The following is a 25,518-nucleotide window of genomic DNA, read 5'->3' as shown; positions in this document are numbered from 1 at the left end:
TTAATGAAGCTGGGGCAGAACACAAAGCTTTTGAGACTGACTATATAATTTTGGAGCAGCAAAGTGGCTGATTGATTAGTACTCCTTCAACTTAAGATTCTATAAGCATGAAGTTTGTATCTTTTCCAAAGTTTTTTATGAGTCTCTTCACTTAAAGCAACAATAAAGTGTATATTTTGTATACAAAATGTGAAGTTGCAAGCTACAAATTATGTTCACATGTACATTGTAGGCGCAGTATTTCTGCTGACCTGAAGGTGGCACTATGCCATTTCTTCGGGCTGGCAGGAGACCATTGAAAACTAATTTGTCCTCTATTATGGGCTCCATGTGCAGAAGGAAAGAGTAGGTTTCCCCTTGTAGGTTCCTTGAACTTGCAGCTTCCTTGAACTGTCTCCCACTGGCAACCAGATACCTGGAAGGTCTCTGGAGATAGCAGAGAAATCTTGTACCTTCTTCCTTTCTGCTAAACATTACCTTTTCTGCCTGAAGAAGTGTATGACCTACATATATAGTGCCATTATTATGAATGTTGGACAATATATTTGAGAGTGTTGTATGCTAGACTGACAGTGATAAAACAAATTAAACATTGTCCCTTTAAATCAAGTGAAGAAAGCAGATCACCTCAGGTAACAACAAGTAGAAAAGGGACCATCTGAGTGCCGCCTGACGTCCAGGCCAAGCTACGTTACATCCTAGCGAAACACGTCATCATACGTTTTGTGATGCCGCTCCATTGGAAGTATCGGTATAGGCCAGTATGACAGACAGGCCCCTAGGAAAGTGAGCAATAAGGAGTTTGGCTCCGAAGGAAGTTGGAGGTGCAGAGGATTGAACCTAAACTGCTCAATTGTGAGGGGTTCTGTGAGGGGTTCAACTTAGTGAGTGTCCAAGGAAAGTGGTAAATTGGCCAACACTTTTGTTTTATCTGGATGGCATATAATATGCTTGTCGGCACGGATTCCCAATGACGTCCAACCTCCCTACATGGCCAACACATCTATCTGAAGGGGAGAAGCAGCGTGATTGTTAGCGATTAAATTAGGATAGACATGATAATTTATACAGCCAAAATGCATTGCTTTTGCTGCGAAATATAGACTGCATGAAATGCCTTCCACTCTTGCTCACTGCTTATGACAATTTGCTTACATTGTCTTTTCTCCCACCGATGCTTACAGCTGCCTCCTGTATATATCTAAAGGAGCATTCTTTGAGAAATAGAATGAATGTTTGTGAGTGGACTAGGATGAACATGATAATTTATACAGCCAAAATGCATTGCCTTCGCTGTGGAATATAGACTGCATTAAATGCCTTCCACTGCTCTTGGCAACTTGTTTACATTGCCCCTTCTCAAGCCAATGCTCACAGCTGCCTCCTGTATGTATATAAAGGAGCCTCTATTATAATTTACCGTCTTCACAATTGCACACGCTAATATACCCTGATAAAATACCTTTGGACTTCCATGACCTGGCAATAATGGGATTTTCATATTATGACTATCCCTGTGTCTAGGCAATGAGCTGTATATTACACTGGAAGTAGACTGGCTCCTATCACGCTATGTGGTTTTAGATAAGGTCACATTCGTAGTGGCTATATACCTCTTCCGTCCAATATTCAAGAAATGTGTACAATTAGTTACATGGCCATAACTGACTTCTCCAATGGATCTGTGTGTTGGAAATATTTTCACGATATGAAGTGTTTGTAATTTTCATGCAGTGTTTTACTTAGGAATCATTCCTTGTATGGAATCATTTAGACGTCCGGACTTTTTTGTTTTTTGATTGTTTGTTAGTCTGGCTTGGTGATTTGTTTTGTTTTTTGATTGTTTGTTAGTCTGGCTTGGTGATTTGTTTTGTTTTCTGATTGTTTGTTAGTCTGGCTTGGTTATTTGTTTGTCATTATATGTAAAAAATCCCTGGTCAACTATTGTTCATTCAGTGTAGGTGATGTTTTGGAAAAACACATTTTGAAATTTGTACTTTATTGGTATGATCAATTAAAAATTTTGTTTTGCACTATCCAGTAGCCACTACAGTCATTATAGGTACAAAAATTAGTAATATAGTGAGTGCTCTTAATGTATAGCAGCTGAGACACTCAAGGTAACCACAGTAACCTTTGAAGTAGCAATAAATATAAAGTGCAGCGCTCAATAAATATATCAGTAAATGAATAAATAGCAAGGTATGAGCTCATGTAGATAAAAAAATATTAATAGTTCAAAAATGGCACAAGTGATGGTTTCCTATGAGGCAGATATCTCAGTAAACTTGTGACTGGAATCAAAATGGAAGGGGTGCGCACTCACCAGAAGCGCATTGAAATTGCGCATATAGATATAAACCACAAGGTGATGATCCATAGTGGACAGGGTGGTGAGCTTCCCTCTAGAGACTGGTCCTCAAGCCTGGTTTAGTCTGAGAATCTGCTGGGTCCAGAGGTCCCCTTAAGGATGGATGGGCGCTCAGCCTGGATACAGGGCTCCCTCCTCTGGATACTGGATATAGGAACTTTCTATGGGTTTAATAGCTCCACATTCTCAGACTAAACCAGGCTTGATGACCAGTCTCTAGAGGGAAGCTCACCACCCTGTCCACTACGGATCATCACCTTGTGGTTTATAGCTATATGCGCAATTTCCATGCACTTCTGGTGAGTGCGCACCCCTTCCATTTTGATTCCAGTCACAAGTTTTCTGAGTTATCTGCCTCATAGGAAACCATCACTTGTGCCATTTTTGAACTATTAATAATGTTTTATCTACATGAGCTCATACCTTGCTATTTATTAATTTACTGATATATTTATTAAGCGCTGCACTTTATAGTCATTATAGGTAACCTGCTTTTGTTCTCCTCACTTGGAGGCCTTTGCTGTGTAGTATATATTTGGTTCAGGTTCATTGGCTGTATCTATTATGATATAGTAGCGGAGTGGAAATTAGCAAAAAAGTGGCCCCCTTCATAATCTTTTATATTAGTCCATTATAATAAACTGCCTTATTTCTGTGATTGTTCAGCTACTGATGGGAAACAGTTCTTGGAAACTGGCAGAAGAGACACCCTGGTAAAATAAACCTTCTATTTTATTTCTTCCTTGTCAGGAACCTCTTCCTATCGCTGCTCTTATGCACCTCCCAACAAGGGGTGAGTCCCTGACCTACTCCTACAATGCAGACACACTGAATGCTGCAGAATTTGCTATTTAAGCCCTTCTGTGTCAAACTGGCCACTCAAATCTTGCAGAATTTTTGCAACCAATAAAAGATGCCTGATTCCCCAAGATGGCCGCCTACAACCCATAATAGGGGACAAATTAGTCCTCAATGGTCTCCTGCTAGCCTGAATAAATGGCACAATTCAGCTACTTTGAGGTCAGAAGATATACTACAGCCCAACTTGCTGAGGGACTTGAGAAAAGGGGGACCCCCCCCACAAAACATGTTGTCATGGTAACCTTGTAAACAGAATTCCTGTCTTTCCAGTTTCTGCTGAGTGTGACAACGGGAGTTCCTTTAGCCATATGTGCGGCTTGTATACTGTGTGTGAGCATCCTAGCCTCATCATAGCCATCCAAGTTGTAGCCACCAGTGTGGGGTTCCCATGGACTCGGATCTATCTACTCACACTGCACATTGTAAGAGCCCTCCAGTAAGCTCTGCAGTCTTGTCATTTGGATGGACTTTGTTGCTTTTATTGAGGCACTGGTTACTCTCAACATATGTGAATGCAATGTATTTATAATTGTTATATTTATTTTAAATAAAGGCGTTACTGCACTGTGGTCTGTGCTTCCCTTCTGCTTTATCTTGTTTTTTTACAGTTACTTCCTGGAGTGTCAGAAGCTGCAATACCCATAGCATTGGTGCACCTATTATACAGTTACCATACACATTTAGATTGGATCTATCTATGGGACTAGGACTTCTGGGAGTGTCAGTTTCCTGGTTACCCACAAATGATGCAGCAATGTTCATGAGAATAAATGGAGACAATACTCCAAAGCACTAGTCAATGGGCTATTTTTTTGTAACTCAAAGATTTTGAATAATCTACCTAGGCTTCTCTACTAACACATTTCATTCACAACAAGCGTATTCATACAAACAACAGCAGGGGACCAGGAAACCAACACTCTTGGAATTGTCTGTTTCTAAAGATTCTGCAGGCTGTGATTTTTTTGGCATTATAGGGTGTTCAGTGGAACAGGCAGCAGGAGAGGTGGGTATTTAATTATTTACTATCTTTATGGGGAACAGTTTTATTCGCACTTTGATATTAATGACAGAGCTGGTTTAATTTAGCATCCCCCATCCTTTTTTTAGGCATGCAGTATTAATGTATCATGAAAATGTAACAAACATCAGCAAGATAAATATGCAATTGAAGGCTGTGGAAATAGCAGGGTTAACTGCATCTGATCATCAATCCCATTCCTCTGGGACAAATATATTTGTCTTTGTACTCTTGTCACTCGTATTAGCATTTTTCAACAACAGTTCCCAGAAACAGTGTATTAAAAAGATGAACGTAATTTATACATTTGGAAAATTACATTTCTAGTGAGGGCTGGACATTATTTATTTTCAAAGCAAAGTGTATGGCTGGAAACATAACATTTTTGTCACAAGTGGCAGCACATCGAGTTGAAAGGAATTACATTTATATCTGGTGCAATGACAGAGAAGGCATGTGCAAGAACATTTCTGTCAAAATCATACAGTCCATCCATCTTTGGGGCCAAGTTGCCATACATACTGCAGGCAGTTCCTAACAAACTAATCTCCCACCCAACAGTGCCTGCAAAGTTCTGGTAATGATGTTATTGAGCAGAATCAGTGGTATAGGACTGGAAAAATGTCTCCTCTCTCAGATAACTAACCACAGACACCAATATGTTTGCATTAGTTGAGTCATCCTCCCACTCCCCACCAATATAAGAGGGCATTCTTCCTCCCAGTGATCACCAAAGTAAGGGGGAATTTGAACTCCCATTGACCAACAAAGTAAGTGGGCATTCTTTCTCTCATGGACAACCAATGTAAAAGGGCTCTACCCTGACCTCATTGTAAGGGGGGCATTTCTTGATTGACCACCAATGTAAGGTGGCATTCTTCCTTGCACTAACCACCAAAACAGTAAGACATTCCTCCTCCCACTGATCACCAGTGTAAGGGGGCATATTTCCTCCCATTGGCCACAAAAATAAAAACGGAATTCTCCCTCTTACTGACAGCTAATGTAAAGGTACAGTCTTCCACTATACTGACCATGACTGTAACAGGCCAATTTTCTACTGGTAAACAATGTTATTGGCACTGACCACTAATAAAAGGGCACTCTTCCTCCCAGTGACAGCCATTATAAAAGGGCATTCTATCCTCTTACTGACCAACAATGTAAAAAGGCACTACACTGGATGTAATGGGGTAATTTTCCACTGACCAACAAAGCAACGGGGTTATGCATTAAACAGCAGTGTAAGATTACCCTACAAAGGCCCACCATTTAACAGAGGATTTTATATTCTACATTTGCACTATCAATATAAAGAGTCAGTTATGAGGGGATCTTGTTTTTACTATTGCCTAATGACCAGCATTGCATAAGAGGTGAATATAGGGTAGTGGTAGTTGGGGGGGGGGGGGTGCCACTGCTTAAGTTTCACAGAGATTCACTTGAAAAGGAATGGGGTAAACAGAGATTGGTCTCCATTAAAGCTTTTCTATGATGTTCTGTAATTTCTTGTTATACCCCTGCAAGCACAACTACTGAATATCTCAATAAAGCTACATCTTGTAAATACTAAGATCTAATTTACACTACAATGTATGTGTTAATGTGCATTGCATGGACATGGCTTGCCAGGCAATGGCATGCTGTGTTGCATTATTGAAAGGATCCATTTGAACTCACTTGAATGCCAGCCAAATGCAACATGCTGGTCTTTTTTCCAAAGCACAAGCATGTGCTGATGGGAAAAGAGTCTAATGAAAACAACTGATTTTCTATTGTCTGTGCATTTTTCACATAAAGAGCCAATTGATGGCAGTCTACTTATTTACTCCGCAAAGGTTGCAGTTGAGGAAAGGACGTGATTCGATTGAAAATGCGGGATGGTCCTAGAGAAAGACAGAAAAATATGGCACATGGAGGATGTAGACTATATGCTTTAATTTGTTAACCTACTGCAGGACCTCAATTTTGACTTAGTACAGCTAATTTCAGATAAGGGCTGTAGTTTAGCAAGATGAGGGGTTTAACACAGAAATTATTGGGAAGAGAGTAATAAATCACTGAAAGCTTCACTGCTGTGAGTTGAGTGGAAGTAGAATTATTGTTGGTTTTATTGTGAAGGAAGCCACAATCGATGGGTGCACTGCCATATTACTAAATAGAAGCAGGGCAGAATAACATGAAAAGCTCTTAACTGGGAAACCCTCTAGTCCTGTGGTTCTTAAACATTTTAATCTGAGGACCCAAGTAAGAAACCTTTTACCATACTGCAAATTTTTTCCAAAAGGGCAGAAAAGCCATATAAGCACAAAAAACCATGACCATTTAATCAAAAAATTAAAAAATAATAATACGTCTTAATAATAGAAAAACACACCTACATTAACCACTTGCCACCCAGCCACTGCATTAAAGCGGTGGCAGGGCGGCACGGCTGCGCAAAAGCAAGCTTTAAAACGTGCTCTGCGCTTCCAAGGTTTTCTCGGGCAGGGGGCGCGCGCGCACGCTCCGCCGACCCGCGGTTGTCACGATTTGATCCTGGAGGGATCAATCATCCGGTTTCAGCCAGTGATGTCCGGCTGAAATCATATGATCGGTCCCTGTCCTATCCTGTCCTGTGTTGACATTTACACAGGACAGGATATGATGTCATTCTTCTCTGCCTGGGCACATTCTTCCCAGAGAGAGAAGAAGGCAGAAGAACTGTGAGTACAAAAGCACTACACAGACAGTTAGAACACACCCAGGACACATTTAACCCCCTGATCGCCCCCCCCCCAGTTAACCCCTTCACTGCCCTGCCACCAGTGTCATTGATCAGTGAACAGATTTTTACTGATCACTGTATCAGTGTCGCTGGCGACTTCAAATAGTGTTAGCGCCCCTCCCAGATAGCGCCAGATTGCCCGCAAGTACACCAGTAATCCCGTTTAACCCCTTGATCGCCCCCCCTAACTTTGAGTTTACGATATATTTTTTATAGCTAAAAGTAGAAAATATTGTGTTTTTTTCAAAATTTTTGTGTTTTTTTTGTTTATAGCACAAAAAATCAAAAGCGCACAGGTGATAAAATACCACCAAAAGAAAGCTCTATTTGTGTGAAAAAAAGGACGTAAATTTTGTTTGGGTGCAGCATTGCATGACCGCGCAATTATCATTTGAATTAGTGCAGCGCTGTACAGCAAAAAAAGGCATAAATTACAGTATCTATACCATAGTTTGTAGACGCTATAACTTTCACACAAAGCAATCAATATACACTTATTGGGATTTTTTTTTACCAAAAACATGTAGCAGAATAGATTTTGGCTTAAATTTATGACTAACTTTGAGTTTACGATATATTTTTTATAGCTGAAAGTAGAAAATATTGTTTTTTTTTTCACAATTTTCGTGTTTTTTTTGTTTATAGCGGAAAAAATCAAAAGCGCACAGGTGATAAAATACCACCAAAAGAAAGCTCCATTTGTGTGAAAAAAAGGATGTAAATTTCGTTTGGGTACAGCATTGCATGACCGCGCAATTATCATTTGAATTAGTGCAGCGCCAAACAGCAAAAAAAGGCCTGGTCATTAAGGGGGGTAAATCCTCAGGAGCTCAAGTGGTTAAAAGTAATTATTGCATTCATAATACATCCGCTGGCCACTTTTTTAGGTACATCTGTTCAAGTGCTTGTAACACAAATTGCTAATCAGCCAATCACATGGTAGATACTCAATGCATTTAGGCATGTAGACGTAGTGAAAATGACTTGCTAAAGTTCAAACTGAGCATCAGAATGGGGAAGAAAGGGGATTTAAATGACTTTGAACATGGCATGGTTGTTTTTGCCAGATGGGGTGGTCTGAGTATTTAAAAAAATGCTGATCTACTGGAATTTTCATGCATAACCATCTCTAGGTTTTACAGAGAATGGTCCAAAAAGGAGAACATATCCAGTGAGCGGCAGTTGTGTGGACGAAAATGCCTTGTTGATGTCAGAGGTCAGAGAAGAATGGGCAGACTGGTCGCTGTGACATTCAGATGGTAAGGTCAACATTTGGCTTAAACATGAAAGCATGGATCCATCCTGCCTTGTATCAACGGTTCAGGCTGCTGGTGGTGGTGTAATGGTGTGGGGGTTATTTTTAGAGATGAGCGAATCGAACTTGGCGAAGTGGAATTCGTTTCGAAGATTAGGAAAAATTTGAATCCGAAAATTAGCAGACTTCGGATGCGCGAATCGAAATTTTCCAAAAATGGCGGCGACATGTGTGGCGACGGAGCGGGGATCTCTGGGAAGGCGCGCAGACAAGGCGCGCTGACCCATAATGCATTCATTCATGACATGTGATCGCATTAGCCAATCAGCAGCCAGCCAGCCAGCACTGTGTAATGGTGGAGCTATAAATTGCGGCCATCTTAGAATTCTCCATTAGCCTCCGGTCATTCAAGAGAGACAGACCTGTCTGTATTAGGGACAGAGTTAGGGCCAAAGAGACTTTAGGGCCACAGAATCGCTACTTAGGGACACAGAATTGTTACTCAGGGACACAGAATTGTTACTCAGGGACACAGAACTGTTACTCAGGGACACAGAACTGTTACTCAGGGACAGACACAGAATTGTTACTGAGGGACACAGAATTGTTACTGAGGGACACAGAATTGTTACTCAGGGACACAGAATTGTTACTCAGGGACACAGAATTGTTACTCAGGGACAAGAATTGTTACTCAGGGACACAGAACTGTTACTCAGGGACACAGAATTGTTACTCAGGGACACAGAACTGTTACTCAGGGACACAGAATTGTTACTCAGGGACACAGAACTGTTACTCAGGGACACAGAATTGTTACTCAGGGACACAGAACTGTTACTCAGGGACACAGAATTGTTACTCAGGGACAGACACAGAATTGTTACTTAGGGACACAGAATTGTTACTGAGGGACACAGAATTGTTACTCAGGGACACAGAATTGTTACTCAGGGACACAGAACTGTTACTCAGGGACACAGAATTGTTACTCAGGGACACAGAACTGTTACTCAGGGACACAGAATTGTTACTCAGGGACAGACACAGAATTGTTACTGAGGGACACAGAATTGTTACTGAGGGACACAGAATTGTTACTCAGGGACAGACACAGAATTGTTACTGAGGGACACAGAATTGTTACTGAGGGACACAGAATTGTTACTGAGGGACACAGAATTGTTACTGAGGGACACAGAATTGTTACTCAGGGACACAGAATTGTTACTCAGGGACACAGAACTGTTACTCAGGGACACAGAATTGTTACTCAGGGACACAGAACTGTTACTCAGGGACACAGAATTGTTACTCAGGGACAGACACAGAATTGTTACTGAGGGACACAGAATTGTTACTGAGGGACACAGAATTGTTACTCAGGGACAGACACAGAATTGTTACTGAGGGACACAGAATTATTACTGAGGGACACAGAATTGTTACTCAGGGACACAGAACTGTTACTCAGGGACACAGAACTGTTACTCAGGGACACAGAATTGTTACTCAGGGACAGACACAGAATTGTTACTGAGGGACACAGAATTGTTACTGAGGGACACAGAATTGTTACTCAGGGACACAGAATTGTTACTCAGGGACACAGAACTGTTACTCAGGGACACAGAATTGTTACTCAGGGACACAGAACTGTTACTCAGGGACACAGAATTGTTACTCAGGGACAGACACAGAATTGTTACTGAGGGACACAGAATTGTTACTGAGGGACACAGAATTGTTACTCAGGGAGAGACACAGAATTGTTACTGAGGGACACAGAATTGTTACTGAGGGACACAGAATTGTTACTCAGGGACACAGAACTGTTACTCAGGGACACAGAATTGTTACTCAGGGACACAGAACTGTTACTCAGGGACACAGAATTGTTACTCAGGGACAGACACATAATTGTTACTGAGGGACACAGAATTGTTACTGAGGGACACAGAATTGTTACTGAGGGACACAGAATTGTTACTCAGGGAAAGACACAGAATTGTTACTGAGGGACACAGAATTGTTACTGAGGGACACAGAATTGTTACTCAGGGACACAGAATCGTTACTCAGGGACACAGAATCATTACTGAGGGACACAGAACTGTTACTCAGGGACACAGAATTGTTACTCAGGGACACAGAACTGTTACTCAGGGACACAGAATTGTTACTCAGGGACAGACACAGAATTGTTACTGAGGGACACAGAATTGTTACTGAGGGACACAGAATTGTTACTCAGGGACAGACACAGAATTGTTACTGAGGGACACAGAATTGTTACTGAGGGACACAGAATTGTTACTCAGGGACACAGAATTGTTACTCAGGGACACAGAATCGTTACTGAGGGACACAGAATTGTTACTCAGGGACACAGAATTGTTACTCAGGGACACAGAATCGTTACTCAGGGACACAGAATTGTTACTCAGGGACACAGAATTGTTACTCAGGGACACAGAATCGTTACTCAGGGACACAGAGTCGTTGAATTAAAGAGTATGTCAGACAACACGCAGAGGAGTGGCAGAGGAGTGGCAGAGGAGGCAATGTTTCAGGAATGAGCAGACGTGGCAGCAGAGGAAGGGGTCGAGGCAGCACTAGTCGCAGCCAGAGGCCAGTGCTCCCGGTGTCATCCAGCGGTCGTGTCTCCACCGACAACCCTGCCGTCATCGATTGGTTGACTCGGTCGTCTTCCTCTTCCCAGGTCACCTCTGACACCTACAGCCAACGGTCGGTGGGTACGTCAGACACAACCGTTAGTTGGCATGGCCCGGGAGCAAGCCCACTGAAATCACGTGTCCTCTACCTGCCCCTGTCCTTTGGTGTTCCCTCACCAAGCGAAGTATCGCATGCTGTGGGCTCAGCCCCACTGTACAGTTAGGAAGAGCTAACAGAGGGCGGTCAGGAACGGGGGGAGACATCCGCCTCTTCAGCAGCCAGGCGAAGAAGTACTGGCGAGGAGAGTGGCTCGGTAGCCGGTCTAGAGACAGGTCTGTCTCCTGACCCACACGCAGCCGAGGGGGCTAGTAGTGAGGCAGAGACCCTAATTGATGATGATGAGGCTGATCGCACTTGGCAGCCTCGTCGTCATCAGGCTATTGCTTCCGCATCATCAGGAGAAGAGGGTGCCAGCTTGGCAGCGAGCAAAACAGTCGGTGGGTTGCCCAGGAGGCAGCAAGGTTGCAGCAGTGTCAGTGGAGGCAAACGGCCACGGAGTAGAGCACCAGCTCCACTGCAGCCTACCACCACGGCCAGTAGTGGTGCCGGTGTGCACGGAGGAAGTAGCAGTCAGCCAGTGAGGAGTAGCGGGGGCAAAGTTTCCTACTCGGCGGTGTGGCAATTTTTCGTCAAGCCGCCCGAGGAAGTAAACGTAGCCGTATGTCGACTATGTGGCCAGAAAGTCAAGCGTGGCCAGGGGGCCCATGTCTCCATCGCCACACTCTGCCATGTGCCACTTTCAGGTCTCCTCACACTGCTGGTGGGTTCCATTTTGTCATAGGGTGCTGGCAGATTACGGGCCTCCCATTGCTGCTGCCAGGCCCGTAATCTGCCATGGGCCCCCGTACCGACTCCTCATGCTGCTGCCAGGTCCAGAGTGTCTCATGGGTCCCTGTACGGCCTCCCATTGCTGCTGTGTCCATCGCCACACTCTGCCATGTGCCACTTTCAGGTCTCCTCACACTGCTGGTGGGTTCCATTTTGTCATAGGGTGCTGGCAGATTACGGGCCTCCCATTGCTGCTGTCAGGCCCGTAATCTGCCATGGGCCCCCGTACCGCCTCCTCATGCTGCTGCCAGGTCCAGAGTGTCTCATGGGTCCCTGTACGGCCTCCCATTGCTGCTGTCTCCATCGCCACACTCTGTCATGTGCCACTTTCAGGTCTCCTCACACTGCTGGTGGGTTCCATTTTGTCATAGGGTGCTGGCAGATTACGGGCCTCCCATTGCTGCTGCCAGGCCCGTAATTGCCATGGGCCCCCGTACCAACTCCTCATGCTGCTGCCAGGCCCGTAATCTGTCATGGGCCCCTGTACCGCCTCCTCATGCTGCTGCCAGGTCCAGAGTGTCTCATGGGTCCCTGTACAGCCTCCCATTGCTGCTGTCTCCATCGCCACACTCTGCCATGTGCCACTTTCAGGTCTCCTCACACTGCTGGTGGGTTCCATTTTGTCATAGGGTGCTGGCAGATTACGGGCCTCCCATTGCTGCTGCCAGGCCCGTAATCTGCCATGGGCCCCCGTACCGCCTCCTCATGCTGCTGCCAGGTCCAGAGTGTCTCATGGGTCCCTGTACGGCCTCCCATTGCTGCTGTCTCCATCGCCACACTCTGCCATGTGCCACTTTCAGGTCTCCTCACACTGCTGGTGGGTTCCATTTTGTCATAGGGTGCTGGCAGATTACGGGCCTCCCATTGCTGCTGCCAGGCCCGTAATTGCCATGGGCCCCCGTACCGACTCCTCATGCTGCTGCCAGGCCCGTAATCTGTCATGGGCCCCTGTACCGCCTCCTCATGCAGCTGCCAGGTCCAGAGTCTCTCATGGGTCCCTGTACGGCCTCCCATTGCTGCTGTCTCCATCGCCACACTCTGCCATGTGCCACTTTCAGGTCTCCTCACACTGCTGGTGGGTTCCATTTTGTCATAGGGTGCTGGCAGATTACGGGCCTCCCATTGCTGCTGCCAGGCCCGTAATCTGCCATGGGCCCCCGTACCGACTCCTCATGCTGCTGCCAGGCCCGTAATCTGTCATGGGCCCCTGTACCGCCTCCTCATGCTGCTGCCAGGTCCAGAGTGTCTCATGGGTCCCTGTACGGCCTCCCATTGCTGCTGTCTCCATCGCCACACTCTGCCATGTGCCACTTTCAGGTCTCCTCACACTGCTGGTGGGTTCCATTTTGTCATAGGGTGCTGGCAGATTACGGGCCTCCCATTGCTGCTGCCAGGCCCGTAATTGCCATGGGCCCCCGTACCGACTCCTCATGCTGCTGCCAGGCCCGTAATCTGTCATGGGCCCCTGTACCACCTCCTCATGCTGCTGCCAGGTCCAGAGTCTCTCATGGGTCCCTGTACGGCCTCCCATTGCTGCTGTCTCCATCGCCACACTCTGCCATGTGCCACTTTCAGGTCTCCTCACACTGCTGGTGGGTTCCATTTTGTCATAGGGTGCTGGCAGATTACGGGCCTCCCATTGCTGCTGCCAGGCCCGTAATCTGCCATGGGCCCCCGTACCGACTCCTCATGCTGCTGCCAGGCCCGTAATCTGTCATGGGCCCCTGTACCGCCTCCTCATGCTGCTGCCAGGTCCAGAGTGTCTCATGGGTCCCTGTACGGCCTCCCATTGCTGCTGTCTCCATCGCCACACTCTGCCATGTGCCACTTTCAGGTCTCCTCACACTGCTGGTGGGTTCCATTTTGTCATAGGGTGCTGGCAGATTACGGGCCTCCCATTGCTGCTACCAGGCCCGTAATCTTCCATGGGCCCCCGTATCGACTCCTCATGCTGCTGCCAGGCCCGTAATCTGTCATGGGCCCCTGTACCGCCTCCTCATGCTGCTGCCAGGTCCAGAGTGTGTCATGGGTCCCTGTACGGCCTCCCATTGCTGCTGTCTCCATCGCCACACTCTGCCATGTGCCACTTTCAGGTCTCCTCACACTGCTGGTGGGTTCCATTTTGTCATAGGGTGCTGTATGGCCTCCCATTGCTGCTGCCTCCACCGCCACACTGTGGCTCCACACTCTGGTTTTGGCCCCGTGACTGCCCAAATGAGTGAAGTGTGCGGTGATTCTAAGATCGACGGCACTCATCTGCATGTCATACTGACTGACAGTATTATTTCTCTTCCCCAGCAGACTCCAAGGGCATTTAAATTAAAGGTACAGTGTTCTGCACTAATATAAAGGCTCTCTGAAGCCTAGAAACACCCTTTTTATAAGTTAAATTCGCAGCGAATATATTCGACACGAATCAAATTTATTCCGCGAATTCGCCGAATCAGCCGAATCGAATTTTTGAATACTTCGCTCATCTCTAGTTATTTTCTTAGCACTAGCACTGGCACTATTGTACCTAATAAAGAGGCTGGTGAGTGTACATTGTGTGTGTGTAGGGGTGGGGGCAGGGACTGCAGAACAATGTTTCCTAAGCTGGTGGTATGAAGCTAGCTACCTACCTACAGCACCTGTCCTGTATGCTGTTTCTGCTTTAAATGACTTACCCTTCCACAATAAAGAAAAACAGTTCTTCAAGCCTTCTGCATTGCCATGGGTTTGTTTTCATGGTGTGAGTGTTTTCTTAAAAATGCCTATTTTTCTTATTAAATATAAAACTTTCATTGCTAAGACCTTCTCCACATAGAACACATTCTCTTCACTCTTCAAAATACTCAATAAAAGCGTACTGTAAATCGCTTGATATTACAGTCTTGATAAATTTCCAAAGTGTGCAACCATTTTGAAGTGACCATAAGGGTCTCTATATTCACTGTAAGGCCATATTTACTGTGCTGACTGTACTGTTATTTTTCAACATAAATTTACCCCTACAAATAAGATAAAGCCTAAAGAAACAAGTAATTTCAAGTCAGTTTGTTCATTTAAGAGAGACTGCTGGAAGAAAGATTTTTCATAGATAAGTGTCAGAAAAATTTCCTATATTGCAAGATTTTACATTAGGTGAACAATCTTTTGCATGCCTACCTGTCCATCATAATGTAATTAAACAATCATAAACAATATGCAGCACCAGGGTGATATCTTGTCCTGTGACAAGTATTTTTGAAACAGAATATCACAAGTTTCTTGCCTATCCACACCCCTTTTACTTTTGAAAGTAGTAAAAAAGTCTTTAACTGCCTGAAAAATATATTGCCCCAGGCTTGGGCCAATGTGATATTCCTGTAAATTAAGCAAGCCTCTGAAATTTCGAAGTAGACTTACCAATGGGTGTACCAACACCATATCCTTTTGAGTCAATGAGGCCCCCAATTTGGGTCAAGTTACAGTTTCGTTGTGTGACAAATTCAATGCTGGTGGACTCCATGAGCAATGCATAATCCGTGGTGAGTACTCGCTGTATGCCTTCATCATTGTTCTTTACCAGTGCTGTCTGCTGCCGGCTGCTCATAAACGCCCACATCTTTTCATAGGTAGAAATCTTGGATTTCTGAAAAGAACACAACCAGCTATCAGACACCTGCCTGGTGCAAAACATCTATTACATGGAAAAATTGCTTTGCTGTGAGTAAAGTTTTTCAGAAGTCAAATAATAAATAGTTGAGGAATATTCAGCCTTACCTTTTGATTTAGATGTGTTTGAGGACAGTCAGTCAGTCTATCTTTTTCACTACTCTATAAAATGTCAGTATTAAACCCTCTATCATGACTGCTCTATATGAGCTCACCAATAAAAACAAACAAGTCTTACCAGAAAATTTAAATGTTTATAAAAAGAAGTCAACGCTACATGAAGAGCAAAGAGAAATAAATAAGAAGTAGTGGAGGATAGTGAGAAAAAGAGGAAAAAAAGAGAAAGGACGGATTATACATAATACAGTGTTTGGAGGGCTTGGGTCCTATTTAATATAAGACCCTCATGGGAACTTGAGTTGAATGGAGTATGGGCCTTTGGTACTCAATACTGTTCTACAATAATAGGAGTTACAGCAGGGCTGGCTTTACTGCCCTATCGGTGGCCCTGGCCGTGGCTGTGCCCTAGGTGGCTTTGGCAGGGAGTGGGACAAGAACACTAAAAACAATGGTAGGGGAAGAAAACAAAACAAGTAGTGAGTGAAAGAGGAAGATAGTTGTATTGTTAAAGAAAGTGACGTAGAATCAGCAAAGGGAACATATATTAGGTAATGGGATATTGAGGTTTCAGTTGGGAAGGAAAGGAAGAACAGATGGGAAAGTGGAGGGAAGAAAAGGGCAGCTCAGAAGAGAAGAGAGGAGAAGAGAAGAGAGGAAGAGAGGAAGTAGATGAGCAGAAGCTAGGGAAAAGAATAAGGCCAGCCACTGATGGATTGAAATTTGGACAATTCAGCAGGAACTGGACAAATTTTGATCCATGTATGGACAGGCTAGTTGTACTGAAGTCTGTCTATTGATTGATTTCAGTACAACCAGCCTGTGCAATCAGTGCTATATCTGCCAACAATGATCATGTGTATTCTGCCAGTGGAGAAGGCTCCCAGCACTCCCCGCCGGCAGAACATGATAACGCTGTGGGAGAAATTCCCCATCAAAACTGATTGTGTTGATGGGAGCATTGAGCAATTTTCTTGTCTTCAATCCAATCTAAGGCAGGCCATAGATGATACAATTTTGTATAATTTCTATTTATTAATTTCAGGTACTTACATTCACTGGCCACTTTATTAGGTACACCTGTTCAATTGCTTGGTAACATAAATTGCTAATCAGCTAATCACATGGCAGCAACTCAATGCATTTAGGCATCTAGATGTGGTGAAGACAACTGGCTGAAGTTCACACCGAGCATCAGAATGGGGAAGAAAGGGGATATAAGTGACATTGACTCACTTGAATAGATCCAGTGAGCCGTAGTTGCGTGGACGAAAATGCCTTGTTGATGTGAGAGGTCAGAGGAGAATGGGCAGACTCTATTTCAGCTGCGACATTCTTATGGTAGGATCAGAATTTGGCATAACAACATGAAAGCATGGATCCATCATGCCTTATATCAACGGTTCAGGCTGGTGTTGGTGGTGTAATGGTGTGGGGGGATATTTTCTTGGCACTAGCAAGGTGTACCTAATAAAGTGGCTGGTGAGTGTATATAGCCCCGTCAATTGTACGCAGTGCATACATATATATTGTACATTCATATCAGTCTCTAACACTCAAGCTGTATACAATCTAAGGTCTCTAGTTCAGATTCACACATACACATACTAGGGCCAATTTAGACAGGAGCCAATTAACTTACCAGCATTTCTTTGGAGTTTTGGAGGAAACGCACACAGGACACAGGCACAGGGAGAACATGCAAACTCCAGGCAGGTACTGCCATGGTTGGGATTTGAACCAAAGACACTAGTGCTGCTAGAAAGAAGTGCTAACCACTTAGCCACTGTGATGCCCAAATTGCTCACTTCTCCAATCAACACATTCAGTGTTGATAGTAGAATGCATCCCGCAGTGCTAGCGAGTTCTGCTGGTGGGCTGGCCGGCCAGCAGAGCATAACAATCACTGCAAGCGACACGCAAAACGACTGAAAGGCTGGCTGTTCTGAAGTCAATTGATGCTGCCGAACTTGCCAAGATTCAATCCATCAATGGCTGGCTAAAGAGAAGGTGAGAGAGGAGGAAAGGGAAGTAGAGGAGAGGAAAGGAGAGGGGAGTAGGGGGTTGAAAGGTGAATAAAGTAGGGGGAGGGTAACAAAGGGGAGAGGAGTGTTCAGGGGAGAACAAGGTACGGAAAAGATAGGCAGGGAGAGGGTAGGTAATGGAGAACAGGGTAGACAAGGAGAAAAAAGAGGACAATACAGGAGAAGAAAGGAGAAGGTGGAGAGAGGAAAGAAGAGAGGGGAAGGGAATAAGAGAGTGGGGGGAGGGAGAGGAAGGGTAGAGAAGAGAAAGCAGGAGGGAAAAGTATAAAAAAAGGAGGCCAACAAAGAAGAGAGTTGGTAAAGGGGAATAGAGAAGAGTGTACTGAAAAGGAAAGGAGAAGAGAGGAGGGGAAAAAAATAAAACGAAGGAAAAAGGAGGGGGAGATGAGAGAAAAGAGGAGGAAAAAGGAAGGGAGAAGAGAGGAGGGAGAAGAAAAGGAGGGGACAGGAAATCCAGGGAAAGAAGACAGGAGGAAAGAAGAGGAGAGAAGTGGAGGGAAAAGGAGGGTAGTGGAGGAGAAAATAGAGAATGGGAGCTTAAGAGGGAAGGACGGGAATGGACGGAAGAGGGGAGAAAGCAGAAGAGGGGATCAGAAGGAAGGGGTAGTAGAGGAGGGGAAGGGTAAGGAGAAGAGAACAGAAGGAAGGAGAGGAAAACATAAAGAAGGGAAACAGAACAGAAAGGGGAGAGAAGAGGACAGAAGCATGACAAAGAAAGAATGGGCGAGAATGACAGATGAATGAGAGGGTGGAAAAGAGGGAAAAAGGGAGATAAGATAATGCAGGGAAATAAGGAGGAGAGAGGGGATGGCAGGTAGTGAAAAAAGATATAGAGACTAATAAAGAAAAAAAGGGTAGAGGTAGATGGCACAAGAGTAGACAGATAAGAGAAAGGGGAGCACGGGTAAATCCACTCTTTTATCTTTAATCTGATCCCAAATATAAGTTGAATGATGGTAGAAAAAACTTCAGCAATACACGTACAGCCAATGTAGTCCCTCATCCTCCACCCATTTCTTTCTGGGTTGGACTAGACATCAGTGATAGTCTTATGTCTTAGCACTGGAGGTGGGTAGTATATATTTTTCTGTTTGACTCTTTAAATGAGGGGTGTCAAACACAGTTTAATTGCGGGCCGTATCAGCATTATGGTTGCCCTCGAAGGGCTGGTTGTATCTGTAAGTGTAGATGTCCAAAGCACCCCTGCCCCCCTTACATCAAATGTCAAGAGACTCCCACCCCCACCACCACCACCACTATCAGAATTCAAGAGTCCTTCACCATTCCTTACATCACAGTGCACCCCCCTTATCTTGTGCTGCTGAGAAAAAGATGGGGGCGGAGCTTGGAAACCAAAAGTGCAGGGTCTGGAGAAGGAGCAGAGGAGGGCTGGAATCAGTTACCGGAGTCTGCAGAATGAGACCAGAGTTGGCGGAGATATGGGGGTGCTGCAGCTGCACAGAGAGGCTCAGGATCTATAGCAGGAGTTCTGTCCTCCTCTCTGTTTCCGACTGCTGAGACAGCGGGAAGGTAAGGACGAGCCTATCTGGGATTGCACGGAGAAGTGCAGGCTGTGGCGGAGGAGTTCTGTCCTACTCTCTGCTGCCGTCTGCTCAGACAAGGTGGGGAGGGAGGCAAGTGGGGTGCCGTAGCTGCAGGAGAGGTGCAAGGGCCACATGAAATGGCCTAGAGGGCTAAATTCGTCCTGTGGGCCTTGTGTTTGATACATGTGCTTTAAATAGTAATGGTAAATATAATCTTGCATTTTACACTGCTGGGATACAGCTTAGCTGTCTTTGAAAGATTACCTTTCTGTTCAACATTCATGTCTCTCTTAAATGCTGAGGATTTTTTAGTGTGTACTCAGCTCCTTCTAATGGTAGCTAACAAAGTAAAGAAGACAATTTCCTAGCAGAAAATCAGACATACCATTGTTTAACCTTCTGGGTGCGAAGGCGGCTCAGAGCTTGCTATGTGCATGTACACCTGCTCTTCCATCATGACATCCCCTTAATTATCTGGCTGAGGATGCTTTAGTTAAGCATAATTTAAAGCAAACTGGAATAGTCATTCGAGCTCAGTGGTTTCCTGGAAACCAGATTTTGCAGAACAATGACATTTTTCTAACCTGGATATATGCTGATGTAGTTTAATACAGGTGCATTTGTGACTAAAGCAGAAATAATGAAAAGGTGCTTTTTTTCTTGGAGAAAAAAATAACAAATAAACAAAAAATGCCCTTGAACAGTGGGAGGAAATGGCACTGGCCATTATTCATCCACTAAATGTATAATTCCATCTTTGAGCAATGTTTTACAATCAGCACAGTATAAATACAATGAACATCTCAGCTTTATTATTTTGAGCTTTTTCATCTGTCTCATACATTTTGTCATCGTGCATCTACTTTTTTTTTTATTTGGTTTGCAGATGCACAATGCACAGCTGACAGCTGCTACTTTAACAATGAATTCAGGACTTACTGCACTATATAAGAAAAGAGGATCAGAAAAACCGACTTAGGTTGTTTTAGAAGGATCGCCGTTCACAGCTTCCAGAGCAGGAGGCACCAGAAGACATCCCTACTTATGGCTTGTCAGGGAGCAGAGTAAACGGGCAAATGGAAAACCTTGCTGCATGTTGTTTTCCCATTGAGCCATCCACAGCCTCTATAGTCTATAGTGGCCTTTATGCATAAACTGACATTTTCAGGGCACTTCTTCTGTAAAACACATTATTTATAATAGCAGTAACATATTATGCAGCACTTTATAGAACACATAAATCCATTCACATCAATCCCTGTCTCTCAAGGAGGTAACAATCTAACATATCTGCTGGCTTAGTATGCAGACTCTAAAAGTTTCAGACTCCCACCAGAGTCCTTGAAGGTCAGGTGGATTTTGCTACATAACAACTCCTGGGCTACCGCCAATGAGATGGCTAGGCTGGCAGCAGCTAACAGTTGGAAAGGACCAAGTGAAGTATGAAGCGGTGCTGGTGAAATGTAGGCAGGTCAGGAGTGAGCTCAGGCAAGTTTGCAGACATGCATATTCAAGACATCGGCAATGGGGGATGTCAACAGATGAGTATAGTCAAGAAGCCACAGATGAGTACAGTCAGAAATTTGTAGGAAAGCATAGTCAAGGAATTACATATGAGGGCAGTTGGCAGGCAAGCACAGTCAAAAAATCGAGAATGAAGACAATCAGCAGTTAGTAGACAAGCACAGTCAAGGAATCAGAGATGAGGACAGTTAGCAGTTACTAGACAAGCATAGTCAAAGAATCAGGGATGATGACAGTCATCAGTTAGTAGACAACCATAGTCAAGGAATCAGAAATGAGGGCAGTCATCGGTTACTAGACAAGCATTGTCAAGGAATCAGAGATGAGGACAGTCAACAGTTAGTAGGAAAGCATAGTCAAGGAATCAGAAATGAGGACAGTCAACAGTTAGTAGGAAAGCATAGTCAAGGAGATAGGGATGAGGGCAGTTGGTAGGCAAGCACAGTCAGAAATGAGGGTAGCTGTCAGACAGACAAGCAAAGTCAAAGAACCATGGATGAGGGCAGTAACAAAACAAGCACAGTCATGGAACCAGGGATGGGGGCAGTCAGCAGACAAATACAGTTAGGGAATCAGGGATGAGGGTCAGGGCAGTCAACAGACAAGCATAGTCAAGAAATCAGGGATGATGATCAGAGTAGTTTGTAGATGAGTATAGTCAGGGAGTTAAGATAAAGGTCAGGACAGGTGGCACATAAGAGCCAAAATCCCAAGTTAACCATCGGTGACCAATCAGAAGCAGTGCTCAACAGACAAGCCAAATACAAGCCAGGAGTAGGAAACCAGAGGCAGATACCAGAACAGGGAAAGGGGGTGAATACAAATGCTGCTCTGAGTGACATGTCTGACTACTGGGATACTCAGCAGCATGCTGTATGTGTAAGCCTCAGCCCTGAGAATGGTAGAAGGGGTAAATCTTTCCTGAAGAATCCAGTGGGTGGGATACCAAATACCCTTGTTTTCTGTGTCTATGGGACAGTCGAGACCAACAAAATTACTGGACCAAGGAGAGTTGGCAGCCGAGGGTGCTAACAGTCGGTGAAAAAAATGTCCTCCGAGAAACTTTGGTACCTTCCCATAAAGTTCTTCTACCACCTCTCCACATAAAATTGGGATTGATGAAGCAATTCGTAAAATCACTTCCTAGAGATGGAGAATGCTTCAAATACTTGGTCACCAAGTTTCCAAGCCTGTCGGAGATAAAATTGAAGGAAGGTGTGTTCGTCGGACCAGACATTAGAAGGCTTATAGTTGATCAAGAGTTTGTCAATACCATGACGGATCCTCAAAAAGAAGGGTGGATTGCATTTAAAGAAGTCATACAGAAATTTTTAGGCAATAACAAAGATCCTCACTACAAAAAGATCGTCGGACGAATGCTGAAAGCATTTCAAGCTTTAGGTTGCCTGATGAGTTTGAAAATGCATTTCCTCCAGTCCCACCTTGACTACTTTCCTGAAAATTTGGGAGCTGTGAGTGAGGAACAAGGTGAACGATTCCACCAAGGCATTAAAGAGATGTAAAGGAGATACCAGGGAAAACGGAGCATTACAATGATGGCAGACTACTGTTGGATGCTTCAGAGAGACATTCCAGATGCTACTCACGTGTAAATGCACCAAGAGGAGCCTCACAGGGAAGAAGAATCGAGTTTAGTGTGTGTAGGTGAGCTCATTTCAGTTCAAAAAAGTATTTTCATGAAAAAATTGTAATAAAACTTTAATTTTATAAGTCTATTTCCATTTATTTTGAGGTATTGCCTTATTTAACATAGTTACCTAAATTATTAGGAAACATGATGTCCTATGACAAAATGGAGGTCTTTTTCGGATTCATCGCACCATAAAACATAAAGATTACGTGGAATAACCAAAACAGCTCTTGAAAAAAATGTTTTTGCAGACCTGTGTTCTTAAACATAATTTTTATTTAACATTAGCTTAAGGCTGTAATATAGCCACACCACACTAATGAATATCTGTTCACTGATGTTGAGGGCATGTGTGAATGGGAAAGCATCAAATGCACATCAAAAACTGGTGTGAAAGAGCCTTTATACCAAGAAAATTTTAGGTACTTACTCCAACTGCATTTAAAAACAATTTTTATAAATGTATACATATTTAAATTATTTTGTGTTTTCCTAATTTTCCTGGAGTTCAGCTTTAAACACAGAATAGTAGAGCTGTGCCACTTTTGCAGATCACAATTTTTGAAAGAAAATTAAGGAAGTTCATTGACCACCTTACCTTAAAGAAGGTCATGGTTGAGCCATCTCGGACAGCCCCATATTCTATTTTTGTTTGTTTGGCCAAGTCATCTGCTGAGTCGATCGGAGATTCCATCCTTTCCACTGTCAGGAAGGCAGCCAGGTTTGCCGTGTAAGAAGAGATGATGATCAGGGTGAAAAACCACCATATACCTCCCACTATCCTGGTAGAAAGGGCTTTGGGCATTAGCTCTGATCCTGTTGCAAGACACAGCAGTGTTATAATTCAAATTGACAGAGGAAGTACTATGGCTGCTTATTAGGATGTAGCATTAAGACTTTTAAAAGAAAATGTGTGACTACTTTCTTGAAAACCACCATATAACATAGGTGGTGATGTGACTGAGCTGAATTATATATTGTATTATTTAGGCAAAGTTACATTTATGTTTCAACAAAGGCCAGTACCTCCTGCAACTGATGTTTTAGCTGTAGCTGGACACTAAGACACCTACACTTTCTTAGACTCATACAGGTTCCCTCCCAGGTCTCTATATGCCCCCCACATGGCCATTACAAAGATGTCCCTTTCTTTCAGACAGTCTAGTGTGGGAGAATAATTCCATCTCTTGGTCTTTGCAATGGTACATTATGGGGATAAGCTCGAGTTTTGATATCTTGCCAACAGAGTCCAAGAGAATTGGAATACAACTGAAGCTGCTGCCCACGGTAGCTAAATTCCTTTTTTGGACAGATAACATTTGATTGGTTGCTTGCAACTCTACACTTTTGCCTAAGTCTTCTTTGTTTCTACATATCATCCCCATGTGAGCTAAAAGAAACTACCATGCCATTTAACTAACTGGCAAACACAGAAAAACTGTATTCATTTCAGATCATTCTGGCCTTTCCATAGCTATGAGGATGTTGTCCTGTGTATGTTTTATGCCTAAACTACATGGATAATTTTTGAGGTTTTACAAACCATGTAACTGAATATTCACAAAGATATGATCACATTCATATGAAATCACTTGAGCCCACCCATGATTGCCCAACGTCCACTATAGAGATGAACATGGAATTAGTTGGGGCAATCTGTAGCCATGTGTGGGTGATTTCTTAGTCCTTTGGCTCAAATAATTAAAAACACATTATGTCGTTTAGTCCTAAAGTCATCTAGTGCAAAGGTACTCTACATTTTTCATGTTGTGGAGAGAACGGATGCTGTGCTGTTTTCTGGGATAACAAATGTCTGTCTGCCATTGTTTTAGGACTTCAAGTTATTTTCAACAGAACCTTACCAATGTACACAAGTTTCAACCCAATGATTTAATCATGTGAATGATCCATGTGTTTCATTATCTATGAAAAATCTTGGCATGTCTGGGCAAATTCCAATTTTTTTTTTTCAAATTGAAGAGCAAATGACAGGTCAGGAAGATGTAGTTTGTCTCAGATATTGTTGCAGCTCATGTTGTATAATTCATTTTTTATTTTTATTTTAAAGTGTTTAGAAGCCAAAAAAGAAGAAAAATACTGTGAATTAAATTGTAAACTTAATATGGGATGAATCAAATAAAAACAGCATGTGTGAAAACACTAAAACAAAATACTGGAAAATGTGATAGAAACTTCCAATCTAATGTGGAAAAAAAGTAGATGCAACATTAATATATGGTATATGGACAACAAAATAAACTCAGCACCCCAAAAAATAAAAGTGGAACCCTACGTGTTGTGCTCTTAGAATCTAGAGAAGTGACCTTCAAACAAAGCATGTGCGTTTCTTTTAATGGACATAACAGTGAGACTATGACTGTTGTCTCCTCAAATAGAGGGCAGTTTGTTTTGGTTCTGGGATTTCAACATTGTATGATTCCAATGTAGGCACTGTGCAATGGCTCAGACAGGATCCTGGCACAGGTGATAATTATACTCAGCTAGTTATTTGGTGCTCTGGAAGGGGTTCAGTAAAGTGTAGAGAGATATATGGGTTGAGAATTTATGCAGAGGTTTCCATTAGTGTGTCCTCAAAGTAGGGAATCATTCTTCACACCCCCAGTGCCAGGAGCCAAACTTGTCCAGCCTAAAGGGACATAAATGAATGTTTCACCTTAGAGTCTATTCACACTTGTTCGACCTTCCATGCAACTTTGGGGTCCAAAGTCACATGACAAGTCCATGTTTCTCAATGAGTACCATTCAAATCTGTGTAACTTCAAGTCACAGTGACTTCAAAGCAGTTCCTGCACTACTTTGGTATGACTTTTGATGCAACTTTAATCCAATGAATGTAAAGTCGGATCAAAGTCGCAGCACAAGTCACATCAAAGTCGCACTCCAAAGTCGCACTGGAAATCATGTGACTTTGGAGATGCGCCAATATGAATGGAGCTTTAAATTACATCAGTGCCAAGGACCTTGTGATGGGGAAAACATGCACCATTAGTGGGGCAAAGCAGAATGCCACAAATACTTATATAATGAAAGCTGGGACAGGAGCTGAAGCTGGGAATTCTGCTACCCCAGCACGGGGTCAATTCCTGTTTGTTGTACCTCTTGCAATTTGAAGGCTATCCATTACACTGTGGCTAACAATAG

General features: G+C 43.7%; 1 protein-coding gene across 4 annotated transcripts in view; it reads right to left on the bottom strand.

Annotated features, from left to right (window-relative positions):
- Positions 1 to 25,518, bottom strand: part of GRIK1 (glutamate ionotropic receptor kainate type subunit 1) — a 574,449-nt gene that overhangs the window by 54,764 nt on the left and 494,167 nt on the right. For all 4 annotated transcript variants that reach the window (XM_089659510.1, XM_089659514.1, XM_089659511.1 and 1 more), the window contains 2 exons: positions 22,955 to 23,172; positions 15,227 to 15,452 (listed from right to left, as the gene is read on the bottom strand). In XM_089659510.1, the coding sequence (XP_089515636.1) occupies positions 15,227 to 15,452; positions 22,955 to 23,172 (444 nt within the window). The remainder of the gene's footprint in view (positions 1 to 15,226; positions 15,453 to 22,954; positions 23,173 to 25,518) is intronic.

This window comes from Staurois parvus, unplaced genomic scaffold (assembly GCF_062004578.1).
Source record: "Staurois parvus isolate SC_StPar_1 unplaced genomic scaffold, SC_StPar_1.0 ptg001162l, whole genome shotgun sequence".
NCBI classification, from domain to species: Eukaryota; Metazoa; Chordata; class Amphibia; order Anura; family Ranidae; genus Staurois; species Staurois parvus.
The sequence above is the reverse complement of the archived record's forward strand: the minus strand, read 5'-3'. Positions and strand labels throughout refer to the sequence as shown.